At 40.9% G+C, this 25,910-nt stretch overlaps 1 protein-coding gene across 1 annotated transcript in view; it reads left to right on the forward strand.

Annotated features, from left to right (window-relative positions):
* The window catches only part of LOC137380583 (myoferlin-like), a 270,863-nt gene that overhangs the window by 170,936 nt on the left and 74,017 nt on the right, over positions 1-25,910 (forward strand). Inside the window, exons 48-49 of the mRNA XM_068052623.1 lie at positions 17,306-17,445; positions 25,123-25,211. Of these exons, the coding sequence (XP_067908724.1) occupies positions 17,306-17,445; positions 25,123-25,211 (229 nt within the window). The remainder of the gene's footprint in view (positions 1-17,305; positions 17,446-25,122; positions 25,212-25,910) is intronic.

Raw genomic sequence — 25,910 nt, forward strand, 5'->3', positions numbered from 1 at the left:
GCATCTGTGGGGAGAGAAACAGCCACTGTTTCAGGTCAATAGCCTTTCGTCAGTTGGTCAGCTTTAGCTCGTGTTCTAGATTGATGTGGATGATGTAGATTGAAGCTACGATGAGGAAGATCCTTTTACTATTTGTAGCAACATCCCCGGTGCATTCTTCATGCACTCGTTTAACTTTCCTACAAATAGCAAACTGAAGAAATTGCTCCTTTTATTCCCACAGCTGGTAATTTTGGCATGATCGGTTTCTAACTCTAGTTAGAATTCCTGGAGCTATAGTCGTATGATTGTCCAGCCTCCAACCACACTTCTGCTTTTGGCCACCTGACAACCATCCTCATGTCACATCTCCTTCGCAGGCCAATTGGAAAGTGAACAGGCTCTCTGTTATCTGATTGGACGATTGTTGACTATTAGTCAAACAGCCTTCTGCAGCTACACCATCACCTGATATTTTTATAATTAATAGTCAAACGCGTTCAAAAATGGAAGAAAAAGTTTTCAGATTTATCATTTTTCTCCAGGATTACTGGAAGCCGTGTCTAGGAGATTAATATTTATTTCCTGGAGACTTCAGGACAATTCTGGGAGGGTTGGCAACCCCTTTTTATGGGGGCGGAGGGGATGGGGGGAGAAGATCACATTCTCGAAAGGCACAGGGTCACGACCCATAGACAAAACAGTGAAATATAATTACTGAATCTTTTGTTCATCAAGCAGCTGAGTTAAAATGAATAGGAAGCTAGGCTCTGTTTCTGGGGAAACTTCCTGCAAATTGTGCTTTCAGACAAGCTGATATGTAAGTGCTTGCTATGAAGGAGACTGTATCTTGTCAGTAACTTGTTTGCAGTCTGGGACAGGGATCATTATCATAGGTGGGAAATGCTACCACCAATGCCAATGATATCCAGTCCTATTACCTTTGTCGTTTTAAGTAGACAGATACCGGCACACATTGGAATAGGGTGCAGGGCTACAGCAATAAAAACATGTCAGTGAACTATAATTTACCCAGTTGCTCCTCTATGAACTTTTGCTCGCTAGGTGACCTGATGTTATCTGCGAGCCCCTTCTGGTTGTAATTAGGCCATTGGAGGGATATCAATTCAATATAGCACAAATGGTTTGTTTGGCAGAAATGGCAGGAGCCTTGCTGGCTGGGTATCCAGGTCCTGCAGCAATCTGACAAAACACTGAAAATGATCTGGACTATCCAGGGGCATACTGGTTCCTTTGACGGCAGTTTGTGATATTGATGCAGGAGATGAAATGCAAATGGACGTGATCGCAGAAAGTTGAGACACCTGCCAAACTGCTGCACTCTTTTGGAACAATATTTTTTTTTTTTTAAATTTTACATGTTGGAAGACATCTTTACCTGGATCTCTGCCCATATACATAGGCCCTTCATTTCACTCTTGAGGCTGATCTGCAGTTCAAGCTTCTTAATCTTATTTTTGTTTTTGTGCCTTCAAAACTATAATCCTTTACAGTTTAATATATACATCCTGATGTTGTCCAATACCTTCCAGCATCAGGCAGGTGGTGTAATTCCAAACGACCAAATTGCTTTCCAGTTAATATAATGTTGCAGAAATATTCATTTAATTTTGTTATGTAAATCTTTACAATCAGTAATGTTTGAACTTTACTACAAGCCTCTTACACTTTTTACTTTTACCTCAGGAATTTAAATAGCATTTCTGTTGCCTTGAATCCACTTGTACCAGTTTCTGAATAATCCCAAGGATATGTTTGGATGGCTTTGAATGCAAGAGGTTGACATGTGGATATCTGGAAGCGAGATCTTGTCCTTTCAAGACGTATTCAACTCTACTTTAAATTGTTCATTTTATATTTAGGATCTGAACAAGCACTTAAAATTCAACGTTTAATTTGATAAAATTACTTAATGGGACACTTACAAACAGGAATCAAATATGCGTTTCTGTTTCTCAGGCTACCAAGTCTAGTCCTTTTAATTGTCTGGAATGCGGTAAAATGATGTACGTATTCAGGATACTTTCAGTGGGGGCAAAAGGTTTACAGTCTGTGTTTAGTGATTTTTAACTCGAACAAACTTGACACAACTGTCTTAAGTAGACTGTTTTCTTTTCCAGTGCAGCCAACCACATAGAGAGATGTATCTTAAAATTAATGGTTAACTTTTTAATCTGTTCAATCTAGTTTTACTGTATGCCAGTACTGAAAAAAAAAAAGTCAAATATAAAACTGATGCAGTTGTCAAGTGCTGCATGGTGGCTAGTCACCTTGTCTACTCCTCTCCTCCACCATACCACTAAATAGTTCAAAATGGTCAAATAACTAAGATGTACAACATGTCACATTTAAATAGGCAAGCAAACAAGGACCAACATCCAATAAACACATTCCAACCATACTTGCAGCGCTATCTCCACTGGCAACACAATCACATTTTATCAGTTAAGTTCAGCAGTGTAGAATTCCAAACCAGTGAGGATTGCTGGTAACACCATACAATATCATTCTCATCCAACCAGTTTGAAATCTCCTTGTATGTAGTTGAATGAAGAGGCTTTTCTGTTCTGTCCCTTGATTTGCTTTTTACTCTCTGATGGGATGTGGGCATTGGTGGCAATGCCAGCATTTGTTGCCCATCCCTAATTGCCCCTGACAACTGAGTGGCTTGCTAGACCATTTTAGAGGGCATGTAAGAGTCAACCACATTGCTGTGGGCCTGGAGTCACATGTAGGCCAGTCCAGGTAAGGACAGCAGATTCCTTCCCTAAAGGGCATTAGTGACAATCGATAATTTCATGGCATCATTATTGAGACTAGCTTTCAATTCCAGATTTTTTTTTAATTGAATTTAAATTCCACCAGCTGCCATGGTGGGATTTGAGCCCATGTCCCCCAGGGCATTAGCTTTGTCCAGTGACATTACCACTACGCCACCTGGTGATTGCTTCAACTGTGTGGTCACCAGATGACCTGGTCAATCTATTCACCATGCAAATTGGTTCACATAAGAGTCTGAATTGGAAATAGCAATTTAGTAACCAGTGCATTAATGTTTTAGAAGTGATCCTGGAGTATTTTATGTCCAGTAAATGGGAATATTTTAATAGTTATAGCATTTTGGTATTTCACCTTGGTCACTGCTCTGTTAAGTGATATCTCACATAAAGCATTACACGTTATCACCCATTGTCTTCTAGATATCCCTTGCTATTAGAAATGGCTTATATTTGCAGCAGAATGGGTGTACCCTACTTAGCTTGATATCATTAAAATCTTTGAAATCTTGTCCATTGATATTATCCAATCCATTTGAGATCATGCCATAAGTTAATGTATTTATTTATATTGACATCCCTCTTACATTATTGCAGTGGTTCAGTAATTGTGCAGATTCCTGTTCATGTTGAATTCGCCTGCTTCTACTGCAGATGCTCTGAAGTTCTAAATGCAAGTGACATTACAACACCAGTGTGAATCTTGTGCATATGCAGTTGGTGCAAAGTTGTTTGTGAAGTTGCTGTTCAGGTTCCCCATCCAAATGTCAAATACCTGTAGGGCTGCTGAGTTTGGTTTATTTATTTATTTAGAAATACAGCACTGAAACAGGCCCTTCGGCTCACCGAGTCTGTGCCAACCATCAACCACCCATTTATACTAATCCTACATTCCTACCACATCCCCACCTGTCCCTATATTCCCCTACCACCTACCTATACTAGGGGCAATTTACAATGGCCAATTTACCGATCGACCTGCAAGTCGTTTTCTGTGGGAGGAAACCGGAGCACCTGGCGAAAACCCACGCAGACATGGAGAACTTGCAAACTCTACACAGGCAGTACCCAGAATTGAACCCGGGTCGCTGGAGCTGTGAGGCTGCGGTGCTAACCACTGCGCCACTGTGCCGCCCTTTGGTAGAATTTTTGGTCAGAACGTGAAATCATCTGCTCTGGTGAGTGTGACTAGGGGATCGTTTATACAGTGATTTCCTCTGGCCCTCATGCATTGGAGACATCCCTGTAGTGTAAAAAGGCATTTAAATTGCCTTATGCTTTTTCAGGTGACCCCAGATATGAGAATCTCCTTTGAGAAAACACGAATTAAAATTGTTACCGTGTATACAAAATTTATTTAAAAGTAAGGGTTCAAAATTAGGATGGAGAGCAGTTCACCTGAGTTCCCCTGGTACGTACTTTGCAGTGATTTGACCTGTCGAATTATGCATGCTGCTTTTCGTCATTTCAGATTTGCCCTTTTAAGCAAATATGTTTGTTTTTTGGCTCTCTTTTTAAAAAAAATCTTGGTTGATTCAAGTTCACCACATTATTTAATGGTGGAATAGGAAATTTTCCTGGTTTAATCCTCTTTTGCCCGAAGCCTGTTCATTCAGTTTTGGTACATATTTACCATTGCCTTTCGCAGCATGGCTTCAGTTTTTGATCTGAGGGTAATCCCAAGAGCACTTAGGATTGCTTGGATTCAAATTGGGAATTTTTTTTTTTTCAAATCAGGAGATGTCAGCATTTGGTCAGTGGTAACACACACTCCTTTTTGAGTCAGAAGGTCATGGGTTCAGTCCCCACTCGAGAGACATAAGCATGCAATCTAGGCTGACACTTGAGTGCAGTACCGTCAGAGGTTCTGTCTTTTGGATGAGATCTTTATAGCCAGGCTCTATCTGCCCTGTCAGGTGGATGGAGAGGTCATGACCCAAGTAGCTTTTCTTTTAATCAATCAGGACATTGCAATTACCCTCAAAGTAGAAATTGGAAATGCAAGTATTGTTCAGAATTGGCTTTGGATGTTCCAAATTTTGGGTATATTCAAATGTTAAGATGTGTTCCTGTCATTTACAAATCTCCCTAAGAATGGAGCGAGGATCTCTTCCATCTTTTGAATATTGCATATCCAAACTGTTCTTGCCCAACCATTTTTATTACCTTTTAATATAACACAAGCATCAGTAGTTTAGCTAGAGTCAGAGTCCAGAAACAGGCCCTTCGGCCCATCGTGTCTGTGACGGCCATCAAGCACCTACCTATTCTAATCCCATTTTCCAGCACTTGGCCCGTAGCCTTATATGCTATGGCATTTCAAGAGCTCATCTAAAGACTTCTTAAATGTTAGGGTTCCTGGCTCTACCACCTCTTCAGGCAGTGCGTTCCAGATTCCAACCACCCTCTGGGTGCAATAATTTTGCCTCAAATCCCCTCTAAACCTCCTGCCCCTTAGCTTAAATCTATGCCCCCTGGCTATTGACCCCTCTGTTAAGGGAAAAAGTTTCTTCCTATCTGATCTATCAATGCCCATCATAATCTTGTACACCTCAATCATGTCCCCCCTCAGCCTTCTCCGCTCTAAGGAAAACAACCCTAGCCATTTCAGTCTTATCTGAAATGCTCCAGCCCAGGCAACATCCTGGTGAATCTCCTCTGCACCCTCTCCAGTGCAATTACATCCTTCCTATAGTGTGGTGCCCAGAACTGTACACAGTACTCCAGCTGTGGCCTAACTAGCGTCTTGTACAGCTCCATCCCGTATGCCTTCCTAATCACCTTATCTACCTGTGTTGCTGCCTTCAGTGATCTATGGACAAGTACACCAAGGTCCCTCTGACCTTCTGTACTTCCTAGGGTCCTACCATCCATTGTATATTCCCTTGCCTTGTTAGTCCTCCCAAAATGCATCACCTCACACTTCTCAGGATTAAAATCCATTTGCTGCTGCTCCGCCCATCTTACCGGCCCATCTATATCGTCCTGTAATCTAAGGCTTTCCTCCTCACTCTTTATGACACCACCAATTTTCGTGTCATCCGCGAACTTACTGATCATACCTCTTATATTCACATTTAAGTCATTAATGTACTGGTAATTTACTGGTTTAGTATGCAAAAGCAGGTAAAGGTGTACAACTCTGCTACTTGGTTTTTGCTTACCCTGAAGTAGTATACCCGTAATATACAAATTTCAACTGACACTCGAGTGTTTAAACGTAGCTTTAAAATTGACATCCTTCACACTGCAAAAGTAATGATTCACATTGAAATCCTACTTTTTAAAAAAAAAAGCCTGAAGTGGTTTTTTTTAGTATCTGAAGGGCTTAAAACTTTCTTCTCCAATTACTGTATTGCTAGGTTCAGTGCTTTTGTAACTGGAAACTTCTACTGTGGACCAGAGAGTGTTAAATAGGTTGAACAGAACTGAAATTTAACCCATCAGTACACAGAGTAGGAATCTGGCATGAGGCAACCTGAACCTGGGAGTAGAAGTGAGCCTTTAAACTATCCGCTGGTACATTAGAGGCAACACTATTTGACTCCTATCGGGAACCTCATAGAGAGTTGCACAAGCAAGACAACGTGAAGCAAACTAGCAGTGATCTCAAACCTAATTTTGTCAAGGAGATTTAACGATTCCGAAAGTACGTAATTAAAGGGAGAGAACTGGAGTTTTAAATGAGCCAAAGTAATTTCTTCCTGTGCTGATGATTTAATGGGAGACTTGTAGAGAATTTAAATAGGTACACTACATCAGAGTTCCGACATGGAGCTTTGAAAGTGCAAAATTTATGTTGGTTAATGTTTCTATATTCATATGCTTAGGAGTCATTACAATCAGCCTTTGTTTGTACTAAAGTTGGCAGGCCAGACACATTACATTTGGGTAAGGGAAAATTTTAAGGTCATTTGACATTGTATCACTCTTGCTATAATTCTGCCAAAGCCGTATAGTCAGCTTTTGCAGTGCAATTTGCTCCCAACATCAATTGTTGTTTATCTCCAGACTATGTTTGAATAGTTGTAGTAGCAGGGAGGAAGTTTTTACTCTTTAATTCAAGGTCAATTCATAGTGAACCATGGTATTTAGTCGCACAAACAGCTGCTGCTTTCATAAGCAAAGAAGGGTTCACTAACAGTTCAGGGTAATACTATAATAATTTCAGGAACAACGCGACTTGCTATTCATTGCCTTATTTTGATTGTGCTTGAAACATTTTGACATTTTTGTAACTGAGACCCGAATCACCCAACTGTCTCAACAGTGATACTGCTCTGAATTTTGTAGCTCAGTTAAGTTTAGTTGTTGGGAGAACAGTATCGTAACAAAGCTCTGTGCCAAAGTTGTGTATTTGTTCTGGAACTGACACCAGTTCCAGAATGCAGACTCTGTATAAAATACAAACCTTTTCTTTGAGTGCCCCACAGCTTAGCCTGCTATTGGATTAAATAGAATTCTACATCCAGGAGGCTCATGGTTGGTACTGAGTTCAACAGGGCTGGTAGTTGAGGTGCTAAAATTAGCATCCACACTTTTTTGACTACTGATCAGGAACAGGAGTCTAGCTATTCTCTCTCTTCTGCCCTCAGCTCCCTCCCCACCTGCCGCCCCCCAGAAAACTCCAGTGGCCTCTGCTGGCAGTGCTTATGCATGGATGGTGGAGCAAGATGGGATCAGATTCTGCTGTGATGCTGCCTGCAGTCAAATAACCTGACAGCACTGACTGCCTAGTTCAACTGTTTGAATTCAACAGATACTTAATGTGCCAACTAATTTTGTTGGGAAAATAGTACTTTCCTTTAGCTTGTCACATGATCAAAATTAAGACACTATTTGTCACAAGCTTGGAATCTTGATTGACGGGAACTGGTAATGACTCCATGCCAGTCTAGAAGTCCATTTCACACCACAATGATTTCAATAACTTAATTTATATGGCATGTTTTGAAGTGTAGCCTGTTATATAGGTGCTTATGCAAGGCAGTCCCTGTCAGTGATATCCCTCAGTCATGAAATTGATGTTCAGTCTGTTTTCAGGGGGTATTGGTTGTTGGAAAACTATTGCCCAGGATATGAAGAAAACTGCTTAACTCCAAATATTTCCTCCTGAACCAGTGGATCAGGCAAATAGGGCCTACGTTTTAATGAATTATCCAGAGGGTGTTCCTTCAGGAAATACAACATTTCAGTACAGGACCAAAGTGTTAATCTGGAAAATGTGCTGTAGGTTTACAATGAGAATTTCAGTGGGTTCCTCTTTTGAGGTTGGATGTTTTTTTAGCCAATTTTAATTTGAAATTTGTACTCATTTTTACCAATTCTAATGCAAATTCGGTAAGTTAGGCCAATGTCTTTCACGTTTTCACCTAACACTGGACAGCCTTCAGGTAATAGCCATTAAAAGAAGTCTAGTGAATCGGGGGGGGGGGGGGGGTGGTGCGAACTTACATTGTGTTTGAGTTGAAAGCACCATTTATTCAATTGAGAACTTTAATTATAGGAAGAATACATCAGTACTTTAATACTGCATCTAATAATGGAGTGAGCAATTTTTAAACACACTGTCCTGGAGTTTTTGATCAATTTGTTAATATTTTTGGTGTAGTTTACCCAATATCTGCCTAACTGGCGTAAAAGATTGCTGAATTTGAGCATAAATTGCATTCAGCTAAACTTAGATTTCCATAGTCTTTAGCGCTAGTTTAAAAAAACAGTGTTGGAAATCAGCCAAAACTGGCCACACCCCCAGGATGAATTGATCACCATTGGGAGTTTCTGCTAATTGTGCTCATTTGCAGGTCTTCATGCAAGCTCCAAAGATTAAATTGGATTTTTTGGGCGCAAGGACGCTAACTGATACATTTTGAAAGTTTTTGAATAACTTTTACATTTCCTACTGTATTCCAGTGTAGCTGGAAAATAGTTCTGTATGTTTTATTAGTAACTTAAAACTGGGTTACACAGGTGGATTGACAGATTTTGAAATTTTTTGTGATAAACCCATTTTCAGATGCATTAATCGAAGTACCAAGTTACTATTAATGTTTTAATCAAATTTTATTTTAAAACAATTGCCCAATTGCGCTAGTTCATGGCAGGTTTTGGGTTTGGTGTCGTGCAAATGAGTTTGAGCAGAAACTTTAGGGGGTTGTGGTAAGGGCAAGAACATTTTTTAAATCTGGCACAATTTGTGCCTGAATCACCAATTGCACACAAAGCAGAGACTCTATCCCTTTGTTATTTTGAACACCTTGATTTGTAGGACTTGTAACTGCCTCCATCTAGCTATTCCATACTTGAGAATTTGTCAATGCAGTCCACCAGGCATTGCTTTCACTGAAAGTAATAAGTTACGTAGTCATGAACAACCACCCTCAAGCCTCAATAATGTTAGAAATCTCTTGCCAAAGAAGCAAAGACACATCAGTGGTTCCTCTGCACTTCTTCAATATGTTTGATTATATATTAAGTATGTTTGCTAACTTGAAAGTATAAACTCTGTTTTGCATTCTGAACTGGCATAGGTTTTTTTTAGCCTATTTAAGCCAGCTCTTTGAGAGGGGGGGGGCGGGGAAGAGAGAGAGAGAGAGAAATTGATGTACTTAATATCAAAAGGGGTATTGGTTAACTATCTAAAGTAATGGCACTGGATTAGCTACTTATTTACTCTAATCTACAACTGGACATAAATGTCTTGTCAATGGCACTGGTCTAAATTTTGAAATTGGAAAGAGACACTTCTGACTTTGACACTTTATGGATCGGCATAAAAAATAAAAATGCCACATAGTCCATTGTAAATAAAGCTAAGCAACAAAGGTGAAGTCTGTTGTAGCCACTGGAATCCAGTGGCATTGATGGGAGTGCCTGGTGAGCAAACGGCTTATCTTTTGATGCCTTGCGGCATTTCAGAACCTGCTCAGTGCTTGAATTCTTTGACCTGATGTACAATAGATACCACTGTTACAAAATAGGTTTTAAAAATACCAATGCTTGTTGAATGCAGATATTCCACGGTTTTAATAAAACTAATTTAAAAGAGCTATGAGCTGCTCTAAGATTTAGGTTTGGGAGTCACAGATACCCAAAGGGGGTCGAGCCCCTAATGTGTTATTAAAGCAGTTTATTAAGAAGCAACAGTTTAAATATAATGTTGTTCTGACCAGGTGAGAAAGGGGTCTAGGGCTCCCCTCTCAGCCTATTCCTGATTTCGCCGTAACAGGGTTTAACTTGTACAAAACCATATTTTAGCTTCCCTCTCAGTGAGTCCTTGCTCACTGCTCTCTAATTGTAATGGCAAAGAAATCAACCAGAGAGGTTTTCTCAGATTTAAACAAGAAAGGTGCAAGTTTATTAACCTTAAAACTCTAATTCAGTTAAAACTATTAAGAATATGCGATGAAACTACACTAGCATGCATACGCAATAAACGCACAGGCAAATAGAGACAGAGGAGGAGAAAGAAGGGGAAAGGTTTGAAATAATTGGAGTTCAGTTACTGGCTTTGGGTTTGATGAGTCTTGTAGTTCTCGTTGGCACCTAGTGCATATTTTCAACTTGTTTCACTGGTCTTCTGTCTTGAGGCTTAAGTTACTTCCGGGTGTCCCTGGAACTTTGCTTGAGAGACAGACAGACAGGGAGAGACCTTCTTTCTCTTTTGTCTTCAAATTGCATTCTGTTACTTTCTGTGTGGCACAATTCAAACAACCCTGGGTTGTCCAGCAGGTTGGTCATGTGACTAGCCCCTTATTTGGAACAAACTCTCCTGCAAGGTTTGTGGATTCCCCCAAGCTAACGAGACACCCTCAGTGGGGGGTGGAGGGGGGGTGGGGGGGGGGTGTTGGAATGCTGGCTCTTAGACATTCAATGTCTCTTGATCATCACCATTGACAAAAATCCATCTGGCTAATTGAATCAGGGAGTGCTCCCATTGTCCTCTTCAAGCAACTATCTTTTAGAATGCAAATGTGCAGCCATGTTTTCTGCCACTCTTGTAGTCTTTTAAACAAGTTATTTCAAGTCCAGTAACAATTCAAAAAATAATGTTCAACATGATGAAATTAATGTCTCATTTTTGGCAGGTGTGGTTTTTGTCACAATGTATATTAAGAAACAGCAGTTAAATATGATGCATAAGCTAAATAAACAGAAAAGACATAAGATCTGTCACAGGTTTAACGGTTTACTGATCCCAGTTGTACAGTGGGGTAGAATGGCATTGGCAGCTTCCCTGACAGATGAGGTGTTGGCGGTCTTTGGGGTCCTCAGTCATCTTGAGCTAATGGAAGCGTTCAGCCGAAGCTGAGCTTCACGAAGCTCCTGTTCTGCTAGCAACTGGCATGGTTTTATGGTCACTGGCCATCCTCTAGCACCTCAAACAAGTTGATTGTATGCAAGTCTGTAAAGTGATATCTGCATGGCTGTTTCACTTTTGGGAGGCTTCACAGCTGAACCTGATCCAATGGCAACCCAACACCCACATTTTCAAGCAGAGTCACAGCATAGATAGTAAAGAACAGCAAATGTGGTAGATTTTCAACCCCCTCTTCACTTGGCTCAATGGCAACATAGCCAACTTCAAGCAGCCCTATCAGTACCACCTGGCTGAAATCATCCATGTATAAACTGGTAAATAATGGTCCATCTTACTTTTAAGACCCATGTGCCCTGGCACCCCTATGCTAAGGAAGTAGCTGAGGAATCCAGATGCATGGGAGGCAGAGAAGAAAGTTTGTAACAAAAAATCTTTTCCTAGATCCACTTGAGGTGGAACTCCAATGAGCAGCTCCCAGTAATATCCAAGTACCAATAAAAACTCATATTAACTGCTGCACAATTTGAGCACTCTGCTTCAAGCCTGCTACATATTTTTATAGAGCGTAGCCTAGAAGTTATGCAACATATTACCAAATGGCTGCTTTACGCATTTGTATGAAATTACAATGTCCACCTTGGTAGCACTCTTGCCTTCAAGTAAAATTTGTGGCCTCAAATCCCATTTCCGACAATTAAGCGCATAATCTAGGGAGAGCCGCCATTTCAGGCTTGCTCTCTTAAATGAGATGTTAAACTGGGGCTCATCTGTGGGTGTAAAAGATCCCATGGCACTATTTGAAAAGCAGGGAAGTTTTTTTCTTTTGAGGTCTCGGCCAGCATTTATCCCTCAACCAACATCACAAATAGACTATGTGGCTGTTCATTTTATTGCTCTTTCTTTTCCTTTGCACAAATCGGTTGCTGCATTTCCCTCTATTACAGTGACTGTTTTCATAAGTATTCATTTAGGTGTGAAGCACTTGAGGACATCCTGAGGTTGTAAAAGGTTTGTTCTTTTAACTTTTGAATTACAGTCACTAATGGAGGAAATGTAGCAAATGATTTGTGCAAAGCAAAAGAAACAGCAATAAAATGAACAGCCACATAGTCTATTTGTGATGTTGGCTGAGGGATAAATGCTGGCCGAGACCCCAAAGGAAAACTTCCCTGCTTTTCTATGCGTGGTCCCCATTCTGACATCATGCCTTTTTGCTTGCAAATTACTGAAGTTGGTGTTTCTCTCGACTCATCTTTGCCATGTGTTTGTAACTAAAGTTGAGCAGTGTGGAACCCACAATGGGGAAAGTGGGGGGTGTGAGGTGGTGGCAGGTTCTGTTATATGCTGGTACAGTTACAAAATATACATAATATGTTTGTTTCAGCATTGACCATGCGTTCTCCAGTTTTTTTGCCCTTGATCCTACTTTTCTGAAAGCTCTGACTTGTGTTTGACTGTGATTCCACTGGACCTAGCAATCCTCTCATTTATCTTCTGTCATTCATCTGTCAGCCCAGAAAGGGTGTATGTTGGGCTAGTCAACTATGAGCGACATCACAGCAGAGCCTCAATGTGTTCGTAGCCGATGACTATAAAGAGCAGTTTCCAGCTGAGAAGGGGGAACTGGGCACTAGATACCAATGGGGCAGAATCGTGGCTCCTGGTTGTGATTCTGCCCCCCTACCCCCAACCCCCATCTAGTTCCACCCCAGGCACACTAAATGCTATTGTGCCTGACAGCTGCTCTGTATATCCTAGCAATTGCACTCGAGACCTTGCTGAGTTCTTGTTCTGTACTGTGCCTTAAAATGCATGGATTTATCCGTTGAGCCACAGCACCATTATTCTGCTTTGTCATATAACATAAAGTAAATGTAGCACAGCTCAATTGGCAGAGGGGTTACATTGTTTGTACTTTCAGAACTTTGAGCAATTTAATCAGGTTAATTATGAAATGCTGTTTTGTTTTTCTCGAGGAGCAACAGTATACTTCATCCAAAGGAAGTTTAAATAGTCTTTGCCAGTTTAATTGTCTGCAGTGTTCACATGATGTTGCATCATGTTGCTGACCTCCTCATATTGCCAAATTCACAGCATGTTGCAAAGTCTCTTTTTCATTGCTATCTAATGCATGTATTGCTGCCTACTAATCGCATCACTTGATTTAGGATGTACAGACTCTCTTAAATCTACCTAACAAGTTAAAATGCCCCAATGAAACCATTTCCATTTGAAAACCATGGAAACCGTGTTACAGTGGAAGTGGCTGCAAAAGCCAGAGCAGAAATCTGGGTGAGACCACAAAGGAACTCAGGAAAGCACCTTCCCAGTGCTGCATGTCAGCATTTTACTGTACTCGGTTATCCTGCTGCTTCTCCAGAATCCACTTCCCCTCTATGTACACACACTGAACTTTTAGTCACAAAACAGTGCATCGAAAGTTCAATTTCTCAAAACATTTGCATCAATAGTGTACCTCCTTTGATGCATTTTCCTTTTTTTACAGCTGGTGGAGTTGAATGAACATAATACAATTAATCTGCACAGTTGCTATGTGGTGCTTATATGGCTCATTTGGGTTTGAGCAGCACACACAACCTACATTCCAGGCAGCAGGGGCCACTGTGGGAACTCCTGGAAAGTTTGTGAACTCCTGTTAATACATTTTTTTGTTACTCTGATTTTTTAATGTGGCTTTTTCCCTCCTTTTTAGAGACCTCTACTCTTCAGTTCACAGTTCAAAACCTAATACGATTTGCCTTTAAATTGAAACTATGCCACTACATTTAGTGTTGAGAGTATTTCAAATTACTTTGGAATGTATTGTGGGTGGCTTTCTCAAACTAGGTAACTTTAGACTTTTGGATCTTGACTTAGCAATTGTGTACTATGGGGATATATCTTCAAAGTTATTTTCACAATTATTTTCTTTCTTTGACCCTTAATTTATTTTTTTAAATTCCAAGTCTCAAAATGCATTTCGTCCAAACAGTAAGTCTTTTAACATCAGAATTCAAGCAATAAAGAGAGAGTGGGCAGATGCACAAACCAGACAGGTCAGTTTGACATGAGAATGAACCCAGCGAGTATGAAAAGTAGAGATAATGGGTGCTAAAATGAGAGTGAAATGTTGCAAAGAGCATTTCTTTTTGCTGATCCAGGGGAGATTTGTAGCGGGCAGCTGGGGGGGGTGATTCTTTCTGCCTGTGTGTGCAGTGTCAGGGACTTGCTACACTATATCGTTTCTGCCCTCTCCATGAACTGGGCAGCTTCCTTTCACCAGTTTATTTTAACTGGTGCTTTGGCAGCTGTCTGAAAGCTGCAGATGTTCTATATATTAAAAACAATGTGCTACTGGCCTTTAGAAAGCTGTACTCTAGTACTGGAAAATTAACCATTTCCTTCCAGATACCAGCAGTGCAACTGAGAAATCAAGAACACCTTCATTTAATGTGCACTGTAGAAAGATGCATTTTGTTTTCAAAATTAACGCTCCAGCTTGAATGTACGCACAGTCGTTCATAAGATCTTACTGGTTGACCTCTCCACCAAATCACAAGTTTTAAAAAGTGCCATTGTGTTGTGCTCATGTTTTCATTGCGTGTAACAGGCTTGGTTAGTAGAATGTGATGCGGACACCTTACTGGGTGCCCAGTATGCTGTCAAACAATCGCATAGTCCTCACCATGTTTAACAGGCTGAGAATATGTAATGTTGTTGCTGATGAGCAGCCCATGTAACAAAGAGGACCTTCCTGGGGTATGTCACCTCTGATCACCTTGAAGGTAGAGGCACATTGTATATCATCAGAAAACATGCTATAAAGAACAAGATTATTAATGTAATTAGTATGACTTGTAAGTTAAACACATTAAGCAGTTATGTGGTTCAATGAGTTCAGAAGTAATTACAGTATACTATAAGTCTATATGTGATGCCATGACAGGCATCACATAGTTAGTCCCTGACCTGAGCAGGACTTCACATAATGGTGTAAGCATGTATTATTTTGATGTCAGTGCAGCTTAATATCACCATGTACAAATCCAGCTGTGGCCTTGTTAACATAATGAAGTTGGGGTAGTCTATATAAAGGAATGGCAAAACGTGACCAGAGCCTATTTATCTGGGAGCTCCATAGATGCAACGTTATCAGTTTATTAAGGCAATGTGCTGTTATTGAACTGATGTTTTCTTGGAAGAAGTGTGTTGAGGGCGTGAAGTTCTGCGGCCTTTTGTGCTTGGACACACACAGTCTTCTCAGAATCATAGGTTAGTACAGCACGGAGGGGAGGCCATTCAGCCCATCGAGTCTTTGCCGGCTCTTTCAAAGAGCAATCCAGTTTGTCCCACTTTAACTCATATTCTTTTTTTTTTCTTCAAGTATTTATCCAATTCCCTTTTGAATGCTGCTATTGAATGTATATCCACCACTATCGGGCAGTACATTCCAAATTCGAACCGCTCATTGCGTTATTTTTAAGTTTTTCCTCTTGTCACCTCTGGGTCTTGTGCCAATCACCTTAAATCCATGCTCTCTAGTTATCTACCCTTCAGCCATTGGAAATATTGGAATATAATTTAAGTTAAAAGTTGTGCAACAATCTGGAAAGAGAAATGTCCACAAAACAATGACCTTAGGAAAATATGTTTTTTTTTAATTGACATCTCTGGTTTTGAGACCCATTTTTTAAACTGGTTCGGTGTTCCTTTTGTTGCATCATTCTTTATCTGTTCACTTAGACAAGGTTGCCTGTTAAAAGAAATAGCACTGATTTATGTATTGGTGAGGGGCTCTATACCTGAATACAAGGTGGTGGGTAATGTTGAATTTGATCATTTGATAAGCTTAATACAAGTATAGATTTCAAATCCCCCCCCTGCAGTTTGTTCAAATCTGCACATGGCTTCTGAGAAAAGTATTTAAGAAAATATGGAGATCAAACAGACATGGAAAAATCAGAAACGATTGGAGGGAAACTTGAAGTTGTCATATCAGATTGTACTTGTAGTCTGATAAATAACAAATCCTTTAAGTCTGTGATCTCTGGCATGAGAGGAAACTACCTCTGTTTTGATTTATTTTATTCATCCCGTCAATCATTTTTCATGAGCTATGCACCCGTGCTTATGAATATCAATGGAAGAGTTGACATTGATGGGTTTAAAAGGTGAGGGTGTGGAGCAATGAATAGACAGATGTAATTAGGTTTCATTTTCAGTCATCTATTTGATACGGATCACTAATGTTTATTCAGTTTCTTTTATCAAGATGAAAAGAATTTTTCCAGTTCGCCCGATGGCTTAGTGGGTAAAAGCACCACCCAGTATTTCACTCAACCATGCACAGCAGGCCCCAGATTCAATCCCTGATTTGTACTCAGTTGGCTAATCTTAAATTGGGAAGCTTGGTCTGTGTGCCCCTGGGCTAAGGAGGGGAAAATCAAGCTGGGGGTACCTGCCTCTAATCACCATTCCAGTGACCACTGCTGGCAAGTGTGGATAATAGTTGTGAATATCCACTTTTTTACAAGAAGTTTACATGTAAGGTGTAATGCCTGAGTGAGGGATTGAGGTGCTGAGTGCTCCTGTTGTTTCTCATCTACATTAATGACTTAGATGAAGCAAACAACTGCAAGCTTGTTAAATTAATTGATCATAATGCAGTAGAGATGCAAGATGCAGTTAATCCTTTATAGAAAGATTTTGTCTGCCTGTGTTACAGATCTAATATATGTCTTGTGTACTGGAAAGAATGATCAACATATTCGTACAATGCAGGGAAAAGAACTAGTTCAGGGAGACTTTTGAAAAGGACTTGGGACAGTGAATTCATTACTTTTAATATTGGGATAATGTGGCAAAGCAACTTTAAAAAAAAAAGTTACATGATCAAAACAAGAGTCCAAGTGTACAGAAGTTATACTGAGTCTTTGTAATGCAATCATCATACCTCCCTTTTAATACTGTATACAGTTCCGGTTGCTGCACTTCAAAAGAGTTATGCATGTATTGGTGCTGAGATGCAATGAGAAATGTAAAAAGAGTGAGCTGTAAAGAAAAATCTAAAACCTCATGTTTGAGGAGGTTAAAGGGGAACCCTTTGTACTTGGAATAAATCAGTATTATAACTTAGTTTCAACTGCATTTTGATCTTAAACCTCTGAGCTTGCAGGTGACAATTACTTTTTTCATATTTTTAATGCAGAAAATAACAAGACTTTAAATTCCCATCTTGGACCTCCAGAGGAACGGCTTGCACTCCATGTTTTGCGACAGCAAGGACTTGTACCAGAGCACACAGAAATGAGGACATTGTACAGCACCTACCAACCCAATCTTTCACAGGTTCCGCTTTGCATTTTTGAATTGCAATCTTACCTACTCTGCTTTAAGTATGAATTATGACAAGATAAGTTTGAATAAATGTATTATGAGGAGTGAGTTGAGATATATTTCACCAGAACAAAAAGTCAATGGCCAATTTAATTCAAGTTTTTTTAAATTGTGGAAGTTTTCACCTATTCATCCTGTCAGTCTATTTCCTCCAGTTGGGGAGTCAGTGACGAGGAGTCGTCCATTTATGATCACTAAAAAAGTGAGATGGGTGTTTTGGAGAAATTTCTTCAGTTATTGAATGAGGCATGGAATGCTTTGCATGGAATTAAGGCTGAAACCCTGACCTGGATATCGTCTTTTTTTTTTTAACTTGCATCTCTATTATCTTTTCCAAGGCAGACTAAAACACTGGTAAGAGGCCACAAATGAATAAACAGGATAGTATCAAACTTCGGGAGGACATAGACAGACACATGGCAGATGTAATTTAATGTGAAAAGTGTGAAGTGATGCACTTTGGGAGAGACAACATAACCTAATTGGTACTATTTTGAGCAGGATGCAAGAGCGAGGGACCTGGGTGCATATACACAAATTCTTGAAGGTGGCAGGCCAAGTTGATGAGACAGTTAAGAAAACTTATGGGATACTTGGCTTTGTAAATGGGGGCATTGAATGCAAAAACAAGCAAGTCACACTAGACTTTGACAAATCACTGGTTACGCCTCAGCTGGAATATTGTGTGCAATGCTGGACACCACACTTCAGGAAGGATGTCAAGGTTTTGGATAGGGTACAGAGGATGTTTGTTTGGATGGTACCAGGGATGAGGGAGTTGTTACATGCGGAGATTGGAGAAGTTGGGATTGTTCTCATTAAAGCCGAGAAGGTCAAGGGGAGACATAATAGAAGTATTCAAAATCATGAGGGGTTTCAATCAAGCAAGTAAGGAGAAAATGCTTTCCTCTGGCAAGTGGATCAGTAACCAAACATCGCCGATTTAAAATAATTGACAAAAAAACTAGAGTGGATTGGGGAGTTTTTTTTTCCAGAGGGTTGTTAAGATCTGGAATGCACGACCTGAAAGGGTGGTGGAATCAGATTTCATAGGAGCTTTCAGAAGGCAATTGGACATGTATTATTTGAGGTGAACTAATTTGCAGTTATGGGGGAACACGAGTGTGGGATTAAATTGGAAACTCTTTCAGAACAGCTGGCATAGGCATGATGGGCCAAATGGCCCCCTTTTTGTGCTGTAATTTTCTATGACTCCATCTTCAATGGCTGAAGCCTGTGGCTTTTTTTTCAAAAAAGTGTGTAAATTCACATTGTTCCAAAACACAAATCTGAAACCTAGTTCAATTCCAAAGTCTCTTCCATAAAGAAAATGTTACCAAATCCAAAATTTTGAATGAACTCGTGATGGTAGCTTTGAAAATTTAGTGCTGGGGATGGGAGAAACTTATTGCTGAGAGGAAAAGTCAGTGTGCTTATCTGAACATGTAGTTTACTTGCAAAGCTAAATATCATGGAAAATATTATTTGTATATGTGAAAAATATATTTTTGAAAAGTTATAATACCATAATTCTGTTCCACAAATTGATATAAATAATGTAAAGTGATAACCTTGCCAATCACGTAGGGTCTTTTAAGTTCACCTTGGAGTAATTGATTGATTTGCTACATTTCAACTTCTGTTTTTGAGGGACAGATTACCTCCAGTAGAGCTTTAATCTTGGTTTTAAGGGATCATCCTCCATGTGCACACCAGTCTCATTCTGTGGGGGGAGGATAGGGAAAATACTATCTCTTTCTCTCTGGCAATGTGACATCAGAAGAGGCTCCATGTGATGTCTTCTCATTTTCACTTATTTGCCAGATGAGACAGGCCATTGTTTTCTACTCGAGGGCTACAGAGAGCAGAGCGTGTAGAAGATGTTCCCTTCCAAAAAGATAAGACTCCACAGAAGATAGATAATGTCTCTGGTTCAGTGCGGATTCCCGTATGGACTGCTGGAAGCTATCTTGTAGTATCTTCCTAGAAAAATACCTTGTATTAGCTCTTGCAGACAGGAAGGGAACCTTCATTTTAGGATGGAACTGGTATCCCTCGCAAACTTCAAACAGTATTTTGTCCAAGTATGTCCAAGTTGTTTTAAATAACTCACTCGGCTTGCTTGCTATTTGGCTATAGAGTGTGTCTTCACCCTGGTGAACCTTTCAAGATGGTAACAAAAAAGGACATATTTGACTAGCCAACAGCCGAGTACTCTGACTTACCCAACAGCTTAAAAGGAGAAGGTGGTAGTGATTAGAATGAAACTTGAGTCCTACTTTAGAATTCCAACCCGAGGCATGTGGGTTTTGCCTGACTGGAGGCAAGGGGCAGAGTGCCCATTGCCACCCTGTTGCCAAACTATTTTTATTTATTTTTACTCCTCCCTCCCCCACCCCCGGGGGCAGGAGAGGCAGACAACTGCCTTCCTGCCCAGAGACCAATTGAGGCCTTTAAGTGGCCTATTAATAGCCATTTAAGGGCCTCTCTCCCCTGCTGCTGGGATCTAACCAGTGGTAGAGGGTGTCCTTGTAAAATGCAGTGCCCTTCCTGTCGGCTTGGAGGAGGGGGGTCCTTCCTCTGTTGGCAAACTGTGGCCCACAGAGGACCCCCGCTGGCAAAATCTACACCTCCATGGGCCCCCCACCTCGGACTTCATGCTGACCCCCCCCCCCCCCCCCCCCACCTCACTGGGGCCTTCCAGACAGGCCCGCCGACCCCGCTCATTTACCTGAGCTCTGGAGTTCCAATGCTGGGCCTGGGTCCAAGGCCTCTGCAGCACCGGCAGTGGCCTTCGCTCACGGTGGCATGTTGATACTGCTGAACTGTCGGCCCTCTGGCCTGCAGCTCTTAGAGGCATTATCCCCTTCTTTAAAGGGATGGAGGTCCCAGCACAGCCACTTACGTGCTGGTAGGATGGAGGATCGCTCCGGGGGGAGGGCGGGTGCTCAAAGGCCGAGGTGGGGTTTCCCCTCCCGCACCCTTCCCCACCCCTTTGTCAGCCTGGCACTGGGAGCCCCACTGCCTGCACAAAATCCAACCCAATGGGTGTGGGGCTTGAATTCAGGCTGTGGAACGAGACTACAAGCGTCTTTTTGCTTTCAGGACAGCAATGCCGAAAGTTGAACAAGTAAATGTTAATCTCTGTTTAAATAGTAGACTATCTCATGGTGTTTTGAATATCTAGTGGTTATAAAAACATTTAGACAAAAGAACTGGCTGAGAACTACACATCACCTAAATAACTCAATTTGTTTAGTCTAAGTTCAACTTCGATCTGACATGAATTGCATTGAAAGCTGCTTAGTTTGGATTACTTAAAAATGTAGCAAAGCAAGAACATGTCTCAAACTGTATTCAGATTGGTTTGACTTTGGGCTTGTTCCATGCACAGTCAAATTTAGGTGAATTTGGTTTGTCGAATGCACCTTGTGCTGGTCCGAGGCAGTGAGGCAGTATTCAGTGTTAAATGAAACCCTATGGAATCGATGATGTACCTAACTTTGCCTATGTGCATTGTGTTGATTCTGTCCACTCTTCTCAACTGGAGAGATTCTGCGAAAGGATCAGGTTTGTTCTTTACCCCTTGCTGGTTCACTTGATAAATGCACTGTGTGCAATGCTGAACCATACAAATCTTAATGCAAAATTGTTCAATTCCTAACCTGCAGTGAGTAAGCCAATATCGGTCAAGCATTGGGAATGCTACAGTTTGTCTCATGTTTCTGCTGCTGTTCTTATTCAGTAGTGTGAACGTTTCTAACTCCACATGAAGGTTAGCAGGTATGAATTATAGAATACTTCCCATTTAATTCCCACTGGATAATAGTTTACAAGAAGCAGCTCGTGCAGTGACTGAAGGCCCAGTGAAATTTTTTTGCCGAACATCCAATTTCTAGTCTGTCCTGTCACGTTTGTGTGCTCTGTGGATTGGGCCTGAGCTACTGCTGTTGCTGATCTGCATGGAACAGCTTGGATTGAGGAACTAAATGCAATTTCATGTTTGCCAGTGATGGGATAGGGAGCAATTGAGGCAAGGCAACCAAGAAACTAAAGAAGAGCTTGGCTCTGCCAGAAGAAAAATTACTGAGGCAGATGAAATTCAATGCAGGTATAAATGTAGGGTATTACCCTGTAAGTCACATTTGAATGACAGCCAAATTATTTTCCTTTTCTGTTTTGTTTTCTTTGTCTTTAATCAATGCATCTTTTAAGAAGAACAATTTTATTGAGCAACAAGTAGGACTAGGTAGGGGACACAGATTTAAGGTTTTGGACAGGAGATACAGGGGATATGAGGAAGAACTCTTTTATGCAGCGAGTGGTAATGACCTGGAACTCTCTGTCTATGAGGGTGGTGGAAGTGGAGATGATCAATGATTTCAAAAGGAAACTGGATGGCCACTTGAATGAAATAAACTTGCAAGCCTATGGGGAGAGAGTGGGGGAATGGGATTGACTGAATAGCTCTATGGAGAGTGGGCATAGACTCGATGGACAGAATGGCCGCCTTCTGTGACATAATGACTCTATCACATATTTGGAAGGAAGAGGGAATTGAAGGCACGCTTTTTCTGCAACTTGAGTTTTTATGTGTTGTCTTCAATAAAATATCCTAAGGTGCTTCATGTCTGAGAGGTACAAATCATGCAGGGGATTGAGACAGTTTTTATTTGAAGTGAGGTGGAGGCTAGAGTTAGTTATGGCCACATGGTGAGGTTTGGGTGGTTCCCACTGTTCAACTCCCACCTGACTGCAGCAAGCGTGTTTTGTTATTAGGGTTTAACCACTTTGTATTTTATTAGTCAAATAAACAGACAGCAACAGGTTTTCTAGTATGCTTAAAACAGAGAATCAGTTGTTTGTTCAATATGCCTTATCCCAAAATTGTCGCAACAAATTGTCATTCACTTATTCACGCACACACAAGAAGAGACAGAGGAAAAAGGGGTAAGCGATTATAAGTGGAGGGGTAGGTTCTGGGGGGAGGTCATGATAAACCTGTTAAATTCTGTTGTAAATCAAGCTCCTTTAGATTGCAGGCCTGATTGTAGATTTCTCTCTTGGTTGAAAGTTCAGTTGAAGTCAGTGAATCGCTTCTAGTTCACTGCTGTATAGTGTAGATGCAGAATTCTACAGCAGGACATATGCCTTCTGGTTTGCTGGAAACAAGCTTCTGGATGCTGCTTTCTTCAGTGTCCCCCTCAAGCCTGCTTTTTAAGGTAAAGCTGTGTTACATCTCTCCTCCTGGTAGAAGAAGCTTTGGCCTCTTTCCCCATGGTGATTGCACAATGGTCCAGGACATGACTACTTCACACCTTTGTTTCAGAAGAAGAACCCTTTCAATTCTGGAATATTTTAGGATGAGTGCAGTTGACACCTCTTAGCTTTGAAGATTATCCTTTGTCCCTCAGACAGTTTGAATATACAAAGGTCAAGTTCTTTTTGCTTCAGTGGCCATTTTGGAGCATTGTTCACTTTTTAAAAGACAGGCCCACTTTTAAAAGACAAAATTGATTTTTTTATTCATTCATGGGATGTGTGCGTCACTGGCTAGGCCAGCATTTATTGCCAATTCCTAATTGCCCTTGAGAAGGTGGTGGTGAACTTCAGACTTCAGATTTTGTCCATAATTTTTGTATCATTGCACTTCTTGTGTGTGTGACAAGTTGTAGGAATGAAGTTCCAGAGGATGAGCCAAGCTAGCTGAAATCTCTGCTGCCAAATGAGGAAAACTAGCAGGAGTAATGCATAGGTGTCAGTGAGATGCAGGGCTGGAAGAGGTTTTCAAGGTAGCATGTGGTGAGCTGAGGCCTTGGCGAGATGTAATACAGCTTTACCTTAAAAAGCAGGCTAGAGAGGGACACTGAAGAAAGCAGTTTCTAGCAAACCAGAAAGCACATGCCCTGCTGTAGAATTCTGCATCTACACTATACAGCAGTGAAACTATAAGTGATCCACTGACTTCAACTGAACTTCCAACCAAGAGAAATCTACAATCAGGCCTGCAACCTACGAGAGCTTGATTTGCAAGAGAGTTCAACAGGTTTACTGTGACCTCCCCCCAGAACCTACCTTCCTTCCTTTCCCCGCCCCCCCCCCCCCCCACCCCACTTATAATCGCTTACTCCTTTTGAAGTGAGCATATTGGGAACCAGTGGAGCTCGGTGACAACAGGGACTCTACATGGGACAGGATGTGAGCACTGGAGTTTGGACAAGGTGAGGTTTGTAAGAGGGAGGGGTTTGGAAAGCCAATGAAGGGGCTCTGTTGAGTTTTACGGTAAAGGAAGTTTAGATGTGAACTTCAGCAGCAGTAAAAGGTGAGCGGGGCAAAGTTGTACGGTTGAAGTAGGCTGTTATGTAAAGGATGAGGTTTAAATATCAACTGAAGGTTACACACTGCCTGCTTCTACCTGAGTGAGCAGTCGAAGGTGGGGTTGGGGTGTGGGCTTTGTCACAAGGGTACAAAAATTTAGGAAGTTCTCGTTCATCCATGCCTTGTCAGTACAGAGCCTGTTGGTGAAGAAGCAAAGTTGCGTGTCATTGCTTGTGGATAATGTTTCCAAGGGGCACTGTTTAAATAAGGAAAGGGAATGGGACGTGTAGAATTAACGGTGTTGAACTAATTAGAGATGAGGCAGAAATTCATCTGAAGTGGCTATGCCCAACATACAATGCCAGTCATTGCAGAGCAGCAATGAATGAAGTTAACAAAATCATCTACCAAATCCAACTGGCGTGCTAAAACTAATCAGTTGTTTGGTGTGGCTACACCTTGAGTCCTATGTTCAGTGCTGTCCCTGCAGGTACAAGGAAACATTCAGTCCCTGAAGTCTGTGCAGGGAAGAGCCCTCGAGCTAATCTGTAGTGTCTGAAGGCCAAGATATAAGAATAGGCAAGAAAATCTTGTACCCTTTAGCCTTAAAAGGTGAATGACAGTACTTATCAGAATAGAGGAGTAAAATCTGGAGTGCCGGTTTGTTAAACCATGACTGAAGGTAAAGGGAACATGAGTAAATTATCCTAGTGGTTATTGTACTTGTTTTGCAATCCAGACATTGAGTTTAAATTCCCTCATGGCAAGAATTTGAATTGAATAACCCTGGTAACTTGCCATTTTAAGAACAACCCAGCTAATATCCTTCTTAGAAGGAAACCTGCTACCCATACTGGGTCTGGCCTACATGTGGCTCCAGTACTATAGTAGATGATTGACTCTTGGTGCCCTTGATGGGGCAATTGGGGATCTAATTCTGCTTTATCTGTGTTGGCCACAAGACACAAAAAAAAAAGTTTTTAAAATGGAGACAAAAATATCATTGAAAGGAATGATAGTTTCTGTAATTTGAGTGGGGAGGGAATTTATAAGAGAATGAGCTAGAAGTGCCAAACATCTTTTCTCATCTATATTTATATGGTGTTCTAATGGAACAGTGTAATGTGAGCTCTGACCTGTGCCTAACCAGACAGCTGACATTACATTCTTAACATTATTTAATGCTGTCATTGGAAGCACCAATTTAAATAGTTCTATTTTGCAAATATAATTATATCGCACATTTTCTAGATTCTGGCACGCAGTGTGTAATATTTGTCACAAATGTTGACTCTTATTTCTTTGCATCAGGGAAAGCTTCAGATGTGGGTTGATGTTTATCCAATGAGTCTAGGTCCACTTGGACCACCATTCGACATCACCCCCCGGAAACCCAAAAAGTAAGTTATAAAGTTAATATGCATAGTCTGCTTTGGGTGACTGGGCATAACCTGAATGTTTTGTGACTTACATTTTCTATTGACAACATTAAAGGGGGATATTGTCGGTGAGAAGTGTTAACATATGTCAACATATGCCAAAATACATCAACACGTATATGACATTTGTTTAAGTGCTCTGTCCCTGGAGATGAAATAGGAAATGCTGACTGCAGTTGGTGAATTCATTCTTGCAGAAAATTTCCAACCTTTTAAGGCCCCTTAACTAATTATAATTAGCGAGTTGTATTCAGTGGCTACTGAGAAAATGGATACAAAATGATGAATCTGTAGTGTCAGAGAAAACAAAATAAATTGTTTTAGTTACTTTTTTCTGCACAATTAAATTTTATATAAAGCCAGTTAGAAATTCTACCAAATTTCCTGATGGCTCATTTGGGGAAAGACAGCATTTAACAGAGGCATACAGGTCAGCAACTCCTAGCCTCTGCTGAATTACCTGATCTTGACGAGCTTGGCATTGGGGGCAAAACAACTGACCTCTGCAACCCTGGGCTAGAGAAGGTAAATGTGCCAGTGGCTCTTGGTACTATTGGTACTACTTAATAATATCTGGTGGGAAAGTCTATATGTGAATGTTGTGAGGTCTGATATGGTTTCAGCTGTGATTCTGACCCATTTTTCTTCTCTGTCTCCTCC

Source organism: Heterodontus francisci, chromosome 20 (genome assembly GCF_036365525.1).
Source record: "Heterodontus francisci isolate sHetFra1 chromosome 20, sHetFra1.hap1, whole genome shotgun sequence".
NCBI lineage: Eukaryota > Metazoa > Chordata > Chondrichthyes > Heterodontiformes > Heterodontidae > Heterodontus > Heterodontus francisci.